At 41.6% G+C, this 16,006-nt stretch overlaps 1 protein-coding gene across 1 annotated transcript; it reads left to right on the top strand.

Annotated features, from left to right (window-relative positions):
* The first annotated feature begins 2,996 nt into the window (after positions 1 to 2,996).
* On the top strand, positions 2,997 to 15,958 carry zdhhc2 (zinc finger DHHC-type palmitoyltransferase 2). Its single transcript, XM_062426273.1, has 13 exons — positions 2,997 to 3,328; positions 7,475 to 7,501; positions 8,252 to 8,346; positions 9,168 to 9,288; positions 9,466 to 9,535; positions 9,646 to 9,678; positions 10,457 to 10,577; positions 11,145 to 11,277; positions 11,840 to 11,966; positions 13,696 to 13,788; positions 14,043 to 14,158; positions 14,580 to 14,654; positions 14,742 to 15,958. Exons 1-12 carry the CDS (start codon positions 3,202 to 3,204, stop codon positions 14,618 to 14,620), a joined length of 1,104 nt encoding a protein of 367 aa, XP_062282257.1. The 5' UTR covers positions 2,997 to 3,201; the 3' UTR covers positions 14,621 to 14,654; positions 14,742 to 15,958.
* Positions 15,959 to 16,006: the final 48 nt, after the last annotated feature.

Here is a 16,006-nt window from a genome sequence, read left to right as displayed (position 1 = left end):
TAAACAATAAATTTAATAACAAGTTATTAAATCCAAATGCATAAAATCATTGTAATGCTCCTTTAGAGTGTTGAGGGTTGGCGTAACATTTTTCCATATTTCTACTTCTACACTTTTTTACAAAGTGAGAGTAAAGAAAAAATAACATGATCTTCTTACAATTGACAAGCTGGATTAATATAAGCAAAACACACAGTTGCACATTCCATTACATCCAGAGTCTTTTGCTGCTAAAGCTTTACTTGGCCTGATATGACCACTACTTTCTGGTGCCTAACGTTAGCTAACAATAGCAAACTTTAGATAAATATTGATGTGAAGACTCTTCTCTATCTGTGTTACTGTTCACCCAATGATGATGTCTGTAAGATAAGTGACTTAAGAGAATCTTAAATAAAGGGAGATTCAGTGGTCCATTTTCATTTAATTTTGCAGTTCAGCAAAAGTTACATAAGCAAAAGTCCCTTTAAGATTTAATAGAGAGCATATATGTGATTAAATGTGTAAAACTGTCTATTGTCACACATGGAGTTAGTTGTGTATTTTTTTGTTTTTGGACACATTCACTCAGTACTGTTTAAACTGGATTAATATTAAACCCTTCTTGTAGGTTAACCAGTCATTAGGGTCTATACCAGCGGTCATCACCCCTGCTCCTGGAGTGCTACTGCCCTGCATGTTTTAGGTATCTCCCCACTCTAACACACCTGATTCTAATAATGAACTCGTTATCAAGCAGCCGAAGCTTGTCAACAGGCTTGATAACAAGTTAATAATTAGATTCAGTTGTGTTAGAGTGGGGAGATACCTAAAATATGCAGGGCAGTAACTCTCCAAGAATGTTGGAGACCACTGGTCTATACTGTACATTTGTTTCTAGTGCCTTTAACACATATAGTCCAAGTCCAGGTGTATATTTATATATATATCAGCATTTTTCTCCTGTCTACAGTACATACATAAAAGGCATGTGGTATTCCTCTTATATTATTTCTATTCATTCTATATTGGACACACTATGTATACTTTTTAATTACTCTTGTTGCCCCCAAGTGTATTGTTAACCTATGGCACCCATCCTTTTACTACTATTTAATACATAAAATGAATGTTTAAATTTCATTGCAAATTTTTGTGACTAATTGACGGGAATTTTGCACACAATTTCCATCAAAGTTTTCTATCATATATATTTGCATGAGCTGTCATATTAATGTTTTTATTCTTCTTATGACTATAGTGTCTTAACATGTTTATATGCCTCAATTCTTTCCTGTGAGTACTCACCTGAGAAAGACCTGTAGCTGCTTGAAATGTTGCAAATAAAAAAAGGGAGCTGTGATTCAGTGTAGTGGTATTGTATTCTTTGCATCTAGTTCAAAATGCATCTAAACAGGTTTAGTTTTCCTCTGAGGCGTGAATGATTTTTCTAAGGGTGAGACGTCACGTTGCATACTAATCCTCTGCTTACATATGCATCAAATTAGCAACAGATGGTAAATAATAGCTTATGTCACCTTTAAACAGGAGAATCTTTACACAGCTTGTAAATGTATTCAGTTAATATGATGATAGCTGGCACAGAATGAATAGACTGCAGCTTGTAGGAGGACTTGGTAATGTAGCCTATAATGTATTGAATTGAAAAAGAGAAAAAAGAAAATGTGGTGCAGCTGGGGACAAAAGCAGCTGAGGCAGGTGGATCTTGCAGACCTCCAACTACATTGTCAAAACACAATATGCTATAGGCGCTGTTTACCATCTTAGTTTAGAGTGTTGCAATGGAAAAAGATGGAGATGTTTTGCAGGTATTTGGTCATAAACGTAAGTAGTAGACCAAAAAAAATGTTGTGATGGTGGCACATTGATTAAATCAAAAAAATCATCATCTGGCATGTGATGTCTGCACTGCGTTTTCGCTGTACTCCATCCATCCACTTCAAGAAATGTAAATGTTAATGCTTTAATTTTAAAGGTATACTATGCAGAATTTTTTTTTTTTTTAAACATATAGATTGTAGATAAAAGTAATCTCTCAATCATCACTTATGACCATTAAAAGTGTGTGGTGGTGTATTTATCTGCAGAGACTGCCCTCTGCCTGTATTTTCTTATCATTATTCTGTGTTATGTATGCTTCTGGGTGCCAGCCTTTGGGTAGTGGGCGTTTAGCCCCCCAACCAATAACAGCGCACAGGGTGTGAGGTCAGGACTGCTGTGTTTTGATTTGATCCAGTGTTTCCCCTGCTTCTCCATCTCTCCCTCCTCTGCTGTGTGCAGAGTGCTGCTTTGTGCTGCTCCTGCTATCACTGTGTCTGTTGGACCAACGCACACATGCAGAGCAAGATGGGAGGTGGAAAGAGCCTCATGGTGGCGCTAGAGGAAAAGTCAAAGTGATTCATCCTCTGGGGACAATGATTTGAATCTGGACCAAAGTGGTGGGCAGACCAACACTGCCATCCGCAGAGAGCCAAAACCCACACTTCTGTGTTGTGTGTTTGTGAGGGACTTCTTCTTTTCTGGGTTTTTCACAAGCTGACTGATATGTTTACCAAATGACCTAATTGACCCCGAGCCAACATCGCCATATCTCGTTTGTGTGCCAATGTGTGAGTGTGTTTGTGTTGGAGATGAAAGCAAACACACACACATTTGAACGCACGAGCTTGAACTCATTGAACCCATCTGCTCCTGGTGAAAAATGTGCCAGGCTTGCAGCATCCCGTGGACGTCATGGCAACCCGTGGGAAAAGCAGCAAGGGCGGTGCTGACTCTTAGTGCGTGTGTGCATGTGTGTGTGTGTGTGTGTGTGTGTGTGTGTGTGTGTGTGTGTGTGTGTGTGTGTGTGTGTGTGTGTGTGTGTGTGTGTGTGTGCGTGTTGTCAATATTGTGTAGTAGTCTGTAGTGGCTGAGCAGGACGATCGGTGGGAGAGCAGTGCAGCAGCAGCAGCAGCGGCGGTGGCAGCAGCATCAGAGGCGGGCCGGGGTGGGAGGCTGGCTGGTAGGATGATGCGTCTGAGCTGCCGATTAGGCTGATCAGACCCGGAGCTACGATGCAGTGACAGTCTTCAGGAAGACACACACACGCACACATACACGCACACACACTCACAGACAGAGCTAGAAAGAGAAAGGGAGGGAGGAGGACTTGGAGGGAGAGAAACAGACGAATGCGCACGGGAGATGATCCGCTCCTAGACTATGGCACCGTCGGGCTCGCGTGGTATCAAGTGGGGCTGCTGGAGAGTTTTGTACTGGATCCCGGTCCTCTTCATCGCCCTCATAGTGGCATGGTCGTACTACGCCTATGTTCTGCAGCTTTGCATAGGTAAGAGATCAGCTGTCTGGGTAGTGTGAGGAGGAGGTGTGTGTGTCTGTGTGAGGGGAAAATGCCTCTTTTTTATTGGGTGATGGGGTGGAGGAGACATACTGTCTTTGTGAGCAGTTTGTGGTCCAGGCTGATATTTTTTTTTTTTTTTTTGGATGCAGAAGACTGGCTTGTTGTTTACGCAGTGTGTGGACAGTGTCAGTCACATGACAATAACAGTTCAACCAGGATACCTGTCAGCATGTAGACTAATGTTACAAAGAAGTGGCAAAATTTAAATATTATTTATGCTTCATATTATTAATTCATAATACCATCCTGCACATTAAGTATAGGGGTTTACCTACAGCATTGACTGTATCCTACTAGGAGAGAGAGGGGGTGTGGGGTGTGTGTGTGTGTGTGTGTGTGTGTGTGTGTGTGTGTGTGTGTGTGTGTGTGTGTGTGTGTGTGTGTGTGTCGCTTTTAAAGCGACCTGTCTAAGTGTATTACTGTACCCTCAGGATGAAAACTGGGTTTGTCTTGGTTGATTAACACCACCTACCCCCCATTAATAAAAATGTTAACAAAAACTAAACAGTTCCATAGAATATAAATGAAAGATGTCAAATATTTCATTGATGAGTACACAACACACCACAATATGTAGCTAAAGCAATGGCGGTACCCCAAAATCCAACACACATGACACAAAATGGCAACTGCAAATTGACATTTCAGTGACTGGATTCTAGTTGTTTCTGTGAATTGCAGAAAGCCTCTTTTCTTTAGCTTTCTATATAAAAAAAAAAAATAGCTTAGATTTCTATTTGCACCGTCAATCACACAACACATCTTTCCCATTTTAGATGTGTCTTTTCGCAGCATTCAAGCTGAATGCTAATGCTAAAAGTCAGTAAATTAAGCTGAGCTCAGGCTACAGGAATTTAAAAATCCTATAAATGATTTTGAAATCAGGTTGCATCACACACACATTGGGAATAACTTCACAGATGTTCTTCTCTTTAATCTCAAACAACAAAATAGAGACCAACATAGTACAACAACTTGTTTTAGTAAAGCTATTCTCTTTGTCTGTACGGTTAGCCTATGATAAATCTCCTCAGTAACGTTTTATAGGCAGTCAAGTTCTTTCCACATATTGACAAGCCTTTCTCCTTCTAAGCTGTCCAATGCACTTGTACAGCTTGTTGTTTCATTGTGGTTGCAATTTCAAAAGTCTTCCTCATTTACTTCCGTTTTCTTGCAGACTCATCTCTCTCACTGGCTATTGTGGTCCACATCAGACTAGAATTCTCCTCCGATTGTCGGAAGGGGAGAATTGGAGATAAATTAGGGATAAATTAGCCCAAAACTCCCAAAAGGCATTCTGAGGCTACATCCACACTAATACGTTTTCATATTAAAACACATAACTTTTGCTATGTTTACGATTGCGTTGTAGTCTGGATATGTGGAAATGGAGAATTTTGAAAATGATGACAACCACATTTGCTGCCTGATTGAGTCTTATCAGTCACGTAGTGTCTTTCCCTGTATGGTCACACCCCTATCGTGTGACCTTTTTGCAGAAGAAAAAATGAACAGCATCGGTCTGAATTACCCGTGGTTAATTTGACATGGATAACAAATTGCAGGCGTTGCTGACCTTGTTATCTATGCTAGCAGCTGTTGTGCAGTTTAATCTCTGGTCTTACTTTACCCCATTGCTTGTCTTCTTCCGTAGTGTTTTTCTGCAACTAAGCAACCAGCCACAAACTGCTTCCTGTTTACTCTAGTATGTGCATCCCCAGGGTACCTGAATGGTCATGTTACATGCATTTTCAGGCGTGTTAGTATGGATGTATTGGTGTGAACGTAGCCTGAGCCTAGCTTTAGTCTTTTTACCACTCTTGATGTAACTGCAGTGACTTCCTCCTACTGTGACATCCCTTGCATAGCCTCCATTGTGAAGCAGCTTTTACTACATTTTTATGGCAGGAGGTACAGTAAAGGATTAGGCCATGTGGCTCACTCATCTACACTGTGAGATGACTACCACTGTATCAGCACTATCTTAAAGACTTACTGTAATAACTTCATGTAGTTGCTGAGCTTCATTATCTGAACCACAACACCACCAGTATTATCTTTTGGCAAGAAGTCTGACAGTAATGGCTTTCAGTCAGGCCTGCCTTTCTCCTCGCTCTCTCTGGCTACTGAACGCCGGGCAGTGTGGTTACAGACAGCGAGCCTCCTCGGTGAACGGTGAACACAGAGTTGACCTGGATAGTGAGTAATGGTTTCTAGGATGTCTCAGAGGAATCTCAGCAGCCTACACTGTGCTCCGCTTGGCAGCTTTTCAGACCGCTAGGAAAGAAAATCTCTTGTCAAAAAGGGGGACGAAATGGCGACGGTTTAATGAGAACAAACAGAAGCAAACACAGTGATGTCTTCGAGCACGAAAGTATGCACTTTTATGTCGGTCTTTTACATCCATTTAGACCTGATCTGTGAGAGCTGAGTTTGTTGCAAGAGATGTAGTGCAAGTGTGTTCACCAGAGAGGCGTTTGTCCCAGAATGAACCTCTTCTAGAGTTACAGGACACCATGTCCGGTGCCTTCCCGGGATATAGGTCATCCTTCATAACTGCAGGGTGACAAAAACAAAACCCCTGTTAGATCAGCCTTTTTAACTGTGTTATTTTGCAACAGGAGATAAATTGTGATGCTTTCGAGTCACACGGGACAGACAGATGAAAACAACAGCAGCAGGGCAGGACATGTGCTCTGCAGACAGACACAAGGACAGCTGTGTGAAAGTATCATCAGCTGATACCTCTCGTTCGGCAGCTCAGTTAATCCCATTGTCTGCCTTACATAATTCACCCAGAGCAATCTGTGGTTGACCCACTTTCTTTTAAAGTACCAAACATCAGCCTTCAAACAGTTGACCCGCTTTCTACGATTGGATAATTGTTTATTTTTCTCAGAGTCTGTGCATTGTTGGAAATGTACCTTGTTGGAGCGAGAATGCAAAAGAGGAAAGGCTGATGTACGGCAGTGAGCATGCTGCTTCAGTAGACACATTAATATACATCCACACACATGCGCGCATGCACGCAGACACGCACACACGCACGCACGCACGCACACACACACACACACACACACACACACACACACACACACGCACACACACACACACACACACACACACACACACACACACACACACACACACACCTACAGTATATGCTTCACTGTGAGACTCTGGGGCTTTCTGGCAAGACGGCGTGCACACGATTTTTGGCTGCATGCCTCGATTCACCTCCTTGGCTCACCTTTCCTCAGTTCCTGCTGTGTGTGTGTGTGTGTGCCTGGTAATTGCTGAAAATTGATGATTCTGTATACTCAGCTAATCATTCCTCAGGTATTGGGACAAAAATAAAACTGTCATCTCATCTTCCAACAGGTCTCCACTTGTCTCTATTACACATTTTTATACTTTGAAGCCTGTGAGTCCAGGTCTGTATAGGTGTGTTTTAGTGAAGGTTTTTTTGGGGGTGCTCATCAAGTGTGTGGGTGCTGATGTCAGCCTGCAATCAGCAGCTTCAGCCGCCAGTCCCCTCTTTGGTGGGAGCGGGAGCAGCTGTCAGCATTCACACACACGCACGGACACATGCATGCATGCACACACGCACTCACACATACACACACGCACGGACACACACGCATGCACGCACGCCACGCACACACACACACACACACACACACACACACACACACACACACACACACACACACACACACACACACACACACACACACACACACACACTGCAGGATGTTCCTGTATTCTTTTGTGAATGCACAGTAATGCTTATCTATACGAGAGGAACAATGAGTTGAACTGTCTGACTGGGCTTGGTGTATATTGATTGTGTGTCACTGGGTTTGTCAAGCTACACACTACGAGTCAGCATTTTTTCAGTTTTGCCAAATTGAATTTTGACTGTCATCCAAGCATGTATCATGGTAAACAAAAGCAGCATATGTAAAGGAATAATACAAAAAACCCTGCAGCCTTTCCACCAAGATGCTCCACACTGTGTGTTATCTTTTTTCATGTGACACAGACCTGACTGTGTCTTTTCATTTTTTACAGAGTCAATCGAAGACACAGGAGAGAAGGGTGAGTGTTTTAAAATACTGTCAGAAATCAGGTGAAAGTTTTTAAACTTGTGTCAGATGTTGAGTAGAATTTAGTCCTGAGGAGGTTCAGCGGGATCTCCCTGCCTTCAGTCTGTCCAGAGGCAGCTCACATCAAAACTTTTTTATCAGCTTTGATCAGCTGGAAGTGTGTTGAACGATCTCATGTATGTTCTAAGGGGTTACCCACAGATTGCCCACATGTGCAGATAGATCATGAGGAGTCCTACTCTGCATGTTCAAACATCTGTGGCTCTGGAGGAGCTTCATAAAGTCAGAAAAAAAAGATCCCTCTCATCATTAATTTATCTCTTGCAAGACACCCACCTTAATGAAAGTGTACACCTTTAAACAAAAAAAAGCTTGCAGTCTATGTGGCAAAAACATGTCTCGTTTTTGGTATCTATTAAGACAAACTAATCCATTTAAACAGTTTTTCATCTGCCTCTGTTTCAGAAAAATAATTTTTCGAAATATTTCGGAATATAAATTAGTCACCAATGCTGAGCCTGCGAGTGTATTTATGATCAAAATCTTGTGTGCCTGTTATGGTCATAGATAGATCTGTAGACTAATAATGTAACTGGTGTCCTTCTCAGCTACTTTATTCATTTGGTCCTATTTCTTTGCCAGCTTTTTAATACATTTTCACACTGGCCTATAATGACAATGCACAAAATGTCCCTGATGACAGATGATGATGATTTTGTTTATGTTTTCTGTCTGCTTTCAGTCGTGTACTTGCTGGTGTACCATGTCATTTTTATCATGTTTGTGTGGGCTTACTGGCAAACCATCTTCACCAAGCCCATGAACCCCCTGAAGGAGGTGAGTGTGACTGCGACGCAGCGTTATTGTCGGGCTGGGATGATGAGGCATTGTGGGAAGTGCAGATGTAGGTTACAGCTTCCCCGTGTGATTGAAAGCTGCATTTAGACTAATAATACTTTCCAGTGGAAGTGCCTGGAGCTGCACTCTAATGGCTCTGATCCTGACCACAGCACTTCAGCTCTGCAGTGTGAATACACACACACGCACACGCACACGCACACGCACACGCACACACACACACACACACACACACACACACACACACACACACACACACACACACACACACACACACACACACACATCTTACAGAGGACACTTCAGAGAAAAACCACCTTGCATTTCAATTTCAACTGAGGCAAAGCACATGCAGGCAATAATCACCTCGTATGAAAGCTTTCTTTTATGAGATGCGATCACTGGATCTCTTGAGGTTTTGTAATAAAAGTGAAATTTGTCGTGTGTTGAGCTGTTTGGTATCATCAGACTTATTTGCTTCCAGTATTCAATCATAAATCGCCTGAGTGACTGAAAGTAATATCACAGCTCTGTGCTGCTTTGCTCCCATTTGCCTGCTGGGGCAGAAAACAACAAACAAATGGAGGAAACAGAAATACCCTTCACTGCCTACTGAACTGCACTTCATCTTAAAACGTATTTCTGCATTACTGACACTAACACAGCATGTATCTGACAAAATATTCATACTAGTTTTGACAAATGCAAAGCTATGATTCATCAGAAATAACTGCTCGTAGATGAGGATACCGATAAGTCACAGGTGTTGTTTGTTTTTCCCTCATTTTTGCCCAACATAGTTTCACCTGTCCTACTCTGACAAAGAGCTGCTGGAGCGTGAAGATCGGGGAGAGTCTCAGCAGGAGATCTTGAGGAGGATAGCCAAGGATCTGCCCATCTACACCCGCACGAACTCTAGAGGTACAGTACAGTACAGTACAGTGCACAGTGCTGCTGATGCAGAACAACAGGAGCAGTCTAGACTGACATGCGGCTCTCAGAGCTCATTTCACCCCCGTCACCTTGTTAGTCTGTGGTCAAGTGTTAGGAGAGGCTGCTGCTGACAGCCGTGTGACTGAATTGACTGTGTCTCCTCAGCAATCCGGTTCTGTGATCGCTGCCAGCTGCTGAAGCCTGATCGATGTCACCATTGTTCAGTCTGTGATAAGTATGCCTCTCTGCTCATGCACCTATAGAGAAAAGACTCCACCATATATTGCATTCTGGCAGCCAGAGTAAGATTCAATTACACTGACGTCTGTCCCTGCTGTGTTACAGATGCATCCTGAAGATGGATCACCACTGCCCCTGGTATGTAGCGAGACTCTTTGATTAGAGCAGGAATAGAATTTTAAAGAAATATACTAGTATACACTGTTCTCACACTGTGTTGAAATTACTTCATCTTCTTTTGATTTAAGGACCAAAATGTATTCAGGTTACATGATTTTGTGATCAAAAGTATTTATGCTCAGGATGGAAATGACTTCAAGTTTCAGTTTAGTTCTATGTTTATAAGATCAGTCGTTTGCTAATAGCGTGAAGTTTTGTATACTGGACAGTTTGATGTAGTCAAAGTTCTCATCCTGCCAGCTGACGGATTTTGGCAGCTGTGAGAGACAAATCTGATTCCAGTCAGTGTATTTTTTAATAAATATGATCAATTTGTTCGCTCTCTTTGCCATATTGTTCCAAATTAAGTGTTCAGAGCATGAAAAATTATGATCTGATTATGAGAAATAGTTTTTAATTTATGCAACACTCCATCAGGTCATGTTGGTTGTTTAAGCATCAGAAGGGTTTTTTTTGTCAATGGCCGCACATACCTAATGAAAACCTGATGGCTGAAAATGCCAAATCCTTTCATTAAAATGAAGCAAACCTTCTGAGTGGTGTTTTTATAGTGAATATCTGCTTGCTAGTTGTGGTGCATTTACTGTAGTTTGTTCAAAATACACTGGAAAAATAGGATATGCACACATATAACTATAGCAAAATATGAAGTAAAAAGTCTGTACATCTAGAAAGGTGTCTCAACATGCTTTGGAGACATTTTCCAACACTAACCTGCATCGTTTCCTCATTACAGGGTGAACAACTGTGTGGGATTCGCCAACTATAAGTTTTTCATGCTGTTCTTGACATATTCACTACTCTACTGCCTTTTTATAACTGCTACAGATCTGAAATACTTCATAAAATTTTGGTTGGTAAGCAAGGATTTTGACTATTGCACCACAACACAAACCTTTTATTACGTTATGCATATCATGTGCGAACGTTCATTGTCAACCTTAGAGATAGTAGTTGGAACATTGCTTGAAAAAAAAAAAACTCCTTTCAGCTTTCAACTGCGTATCATGGTTTTCATCAGTAAATTGAGTTTGCTCACTTGCCATCATGGGACCCAAACGAGCCACATGATAACAGACAACTAAACAGATGAAAAAGCTAGTAATGTTGACCTTGAATTAAGTATTTTTCTTCTTCTGTGTGTTTCATCATAATGTTTCATGTATGTGGTATAATTTTGTTTTTCTACAAGGCTGGAGGTAGAGCACATTTCCGTCTGAGAGAATACTTGGTATGAACCAATCAACCAGTCAGTAGTGATGAAATAGAAAGACTATGATAAACTCCCAGTAGAATAGTTAAGTGGAAATCTATTAGGTGTTACTTAGTACCCAGTAGACTACACCCACTGAGCCTCAGGTCATACTGGTCCTGTTCATACTCTGTGCTGGTACAGCTGTGTTCACATTTCGGTTTCTCCTCAGAACGGCCTGCCAGACACTCAGGCGAAGTTCCACATCCTGTTCCTCTTCTTCTCGGCCTCCATGTTCTCAGTCAGCCTCGCTTCGCTCTTCATCTATCACTGCTGGCTCGTCTGCAAGAACAGATCCACTCTTGGTAGGTGGCATGCAGTAATTGTGTGTACATGTGTGCTGTGTTCTGTCTGTAGATGCAGTGTTTCTACACCCAGCTCTCTCACGTTTGTGTATTTTGAATATCTACTTTCAGTCTGCTGCCTGTTCGCACAGTGTCGTCTTTGCGCTAATGATGATGTTTTTCACACCGTCCTCATCAGCGCAGTGATTTGACAAGCCTCTTTGGGCCAGTATCAGACGGAGTGGTTTCTCATTATGTGCGCACAGTGGCACACTTTGTCTCTGTGTTGAGGCGAATGGATTATCTAGAGGAGTATGTTTCAGTGTAATGCAAAGACATAAGGCTCAGAGCCGTAAGCAGCTTAGTAACAGACCGTGCCACGCCGCTCAGCAAGAGAAGTCACACCTGGCGGCACAATCTAAGATCTTCTTCTCCTGCACAACAAAGACACTTTCATTCAGCGTTGTTCTACTGAAGTTGCTCCTCAGCAGGAAGGGTTCATGTGCTGATCTGTTGTGCGGTTGAGCTCCTGTTATTCATCTTCATGTCAGGCTCACTGTTTTCTTCGTATCTGTCCTCTCAGAGGCTGTGCGTGCCCCAGTGTTTCGTCACGGCACTGATAAGAATGGATTCAGTCTGGGCTTCAGTAAGAATTTCCGCCAGGTGTTTGGTGATGAAGTCAAATACTGGCCCATTCCCGTTTTCTCCAGGTAAGCTCCTTTGGTCAGCTCTGACAGATGTAAAATATCTGTCAAAGGAGATAGATTAAAAGAAACAGCATAAGATTTAAATTGGGTAAACTAAAAGCCAAATCAAGTAAAGCAATCCATGTTTAAAAGGTGCAGTATGTAGAATTTAGTTGCATCTAGCAGAGCAGACTTGGCAAAAATGGAATATAATATTAAGTATTTTTTAATTAGTTTATGATCAGCTGAAAGTAAAAATCATGTTTTCATTACGTTAGAATGATTTATTACATAGGGAGCCCACCATGTTGCACCACCATGTTTCTACAGAAGCCTAGGACAGACAAATGGACCTTTTCACGAGTTACGCAGCCACTGCAGGTTCTCTTACACACTTGGAAAGGGAGGGGCAGCAGGAGGGGTATTCAGTTGGTTGCAATCTGCACCATCACCACTAGATGCCACTAAATCCTACACACTGGTCCTTTAAGAAATTATTTGTTTCCCAGACAAGTTGTTTGACAGTTCAGTTCAGGAGCGGATGATGACCTGTAATTTTGAGTCTAAAAACTTCTGGCTCTGCTTCATAAACCAACTTATGCAGCATTGTTTGGGACACATTACACAACTAAACCAGTGAAATCAAATCCAGTCTGTAACCTGTTAAGATGCTTTGGCTTAAATGGTAAAAAGAAAGAAAGAAAGCAGAGTGAGATAATTAATTTTGTAATATTTAACATAAACAAAGGTTTTACTGATGCTCATACCATCAAACACTCACCAGTTTCATTTTAAAAATTGTAGTAGAAGTAGAATAGTATTATTTTTCCACAGAGCTAAATATATGAGAGCAGACAGTTGAATGGATGCAGAGGGATTGTGTGTATGTGTGTGTGTTATCCAAATGATAATTTCACACTTTATGTACATGCATATTTTAACAAAATCTAAATCAGGATGCCAGAATTCTTGCATGATTGAATGAAGGAATCGTGTTATGTGGAGCGGAGTAGGTGGACTCAGATGCAGGAGACTGTAGGCAGAGCGAAGCTGAAGAATAAGGTCTTTATTCAAGACTCATGCAGACAAAAACAAAGCTGATCAGAGCAAAACAGAATACAGCACAAGACAGAAGAGAGGTGCCAACAAAACTGAACTGAAAACCAGGACTTATATACAAACTAAACTAATGAAACGACAAGGAACTGGTGGCAGGCTGGGAGCTGATTGGCTGGGGAAGACACAGGGAGCAGGGCAAGGCTAACGAGACTGAATGGAGGGCAGGTGTGAAGAGAAAAGCAAGCACAGGAACACAGGAGGGAAACATGATTACACAGAAAACCAAAAACCCAGAAAACACAATATGTTGGTTCAAGAAAGCCTTAAATTCCAGCAGCCAAAAGGAAACAAAAAAACACTGCTACACAGCTAAGTGGGCAGCAAGATAATCTGAGAGACATATAAACTCAAAGTCTAAACCCATTCCATTCCATTATCCAAAAAACCTTATCCACATTATCCATAATCTTTCTCTTACCAATGAAAAGTGCAATTCATGAGCAATTACTCACGCCATTGTTCAATTCAATACAGTAAGGAGGATTTGCTGACCTTATGCTTGACTTCTCTTGACTTAAGCTACTGTTACACTATGTTTTAGCATTTACATTTATTACATAAGCTAGGTTTAACATAATCTAAATCACCACATTGTTATTTAAACTGCTCTCTTCTTTCTTCTCTGACTCTTCAGTTTAGGTGACGGTTGCTCGTTCCCTGCATGCCTGGTGAATCTGGACCCTGAGCAACCGTCATCACCCACCGACTCCAACCCTGCCAGCAAGGCGTAAGTTAAAAAATGAAGAGCACACATGTTCATATTAAAGTAAACTCAGGTACAATCTGCACAACTGTAAGTCAGCCCCTAGTAGTTCATTAACTCTGTAGGTGTAATGATGAAATCACCCTGCTTTAAATTGTACATTTAGATAAGAGGATTACAGGATTCAGGGCTAATTTATTTAAAGAAGGAGGTGCGGGGAATATTACTCTTATAATTCCTGGCTACTATCCTGCTAATGTGTGTTTGTGTGTCTCCAGTGCAGCAGACGGCCGCCAGTTCCCCTCCAAGCCGCTGAGGGAGAGTCAGAGTCGGCTGCTCACGAGCACCCCCTCATGGTCAGAGAGTGACAGTGCAGCAGACAAGGACAAGAAGGGTAAGATAATGATAGCCTCCCTATAATGGTTTTCCCCAAAAGCTGCTTCCTTACATAACATCTGTGAAGATTCTCAGTGATCTAGGTCATGGTTATCCATGGAGGGAAACTGGATAGTTGTAGATAATTGTTTCGCCTCTCATTCAAAGGGATTCTTCAGTTCTGATTAGTGGAGTCCCCATTACTTAAACTCTGGGGTCATTGATATGATTTGGTTAGTAATGTTGTTTTGACAGTTTTGGAGTCACCTGGGAAGAGATGAAAGGACAAGAACATTGTAGGTGGACGATAAGTGGTGTCGTAGACCTCCACCTCTTTTAAAGGATGGTTTCTCTACTTTGACTTTACTTTTACTCCTCTTTCAAACCATCTGTCCTTCCTAGATGTAACTGATAGATTTGATTTGTGTGTGTTTGTTCAGGTGCAAGTAACCCAGGGATGACCATAGAAAACGAGGCGTAACCAGAGATAGAGTCGACACCTTCTATCCAGAAAAGTAAGTTTACAGTCATATAGAAACGATCCACATATCAAGACATAAAAGCAATGTCATGTACCAGTACTTCTTTTTTCCATTCGACAGGTCTATGCTGCCCCTTCTTCAGTGTTCGTGCCTACCAGAATGTAACGTGGTGGTGACATCATCGATATTTGTTGTTTCCCATAATGCACCATGCTTCTGAGAGGTTCACATGACTGACACATTACATCTAAACCTGAGAAAAACTGATAATTATTATCATCTGTGTTATTATGAGCAGGATTGTTCACTGCTATCTGAAAGTGTTTGAGCCTCCGAACGAGAGGATTCAAGTTATAACTGCATTCCAGCAATCAGATCTCCTTTCATTTGTATATGAATAAGCACAGAGCAGCGATGGAAGAGGGGATGTTTTGCACTTTGTATACTAGGAAGTCAATCGGGGCTGCTTTTCTATGTCACGGAAACTCTCAGAATGATCTACAACAGTTGTACTAGTAGTGGTGTTAACGTGATGTATTTGACATTCCCTGCAGTCATTTTATTCCAGTGAGGATTTTTTTTTTTTTTTGGAGGGGGGGGTGGGCAGGTTTTCAACCCACAATGTTGAGTGTCGTGGGACTTTATGCATGCTTTCATCTCAGGATGTCAACACAAACACACCTTATTGTTGTGAACTGTACCACAAGATGTTCTCCCCCTTTTTTGCTTGGAAACCAACCAACGTGTAGTAACATAGTAATTACATTGGAATAAGGGCTCTTCTGACTCGTCGCGGCATGAGCGAGGATGTTGTCGCCACACAAGAAACACCTGAAATCTGGTGCTACAACATCTGGTGGTCTAAACTGCCGGCCAAAAAGCTTCCTGACTGTTTTATCTCCGGAGGGCCGGCCTCCGCGTGATGCTGCACATCCCCGTCACCATCAACAACAAAAAAAGCAGATACTGTTGAGTGTTTTTTTTTCTAAAACAACCAATATGATGTTGTGGATGTAATGCCGAGCAAAAAAAAGAAAAAGAAAAAAAAAAGAGATACCTGCTCCAGCTGCTTTGTACAGTATATTTTCACCTTCTGAGGATTCTGTCTTTTCTCATTCGGGCTGGAAAATGATCAAACCATGACTGTAAAAATGATTTGAGAATGTATGCTTGTTTTAAAAAACGAAAAAAACCCGTCATGGTGACAGTTGTGTCAATCTATATTTTTCTATTCTTCTGTCTGTACGACTCAAGAGACAATATGGATGTGTGGGGCAATGTACTGATGTACTGTACAGTTGTAATGCCTTAAAAAGAATAAAAAAGAGCTCATCTTCTGTCTTCTCATTCAATATTGTGCCATATATGAATCGGATACTATTGTC

This window comes from Scomber scombrus, chromosome 9 (genome assembly GCF_963691925.1).
Source record: "Scomber scombrus chromosome 9, fScoSco1.1, whole genome shotgun sequence".
In the NCBI taxonomy this organism is placed as follows: Eukaryota; Metazoa; Chordata; class Actinopteri; order Scombriformes; family Scombridae; genus Scomber; species Scomber scombrus.
This window is presented reverse-complemented; position numbering and strand designations above follow the sequence as displayed.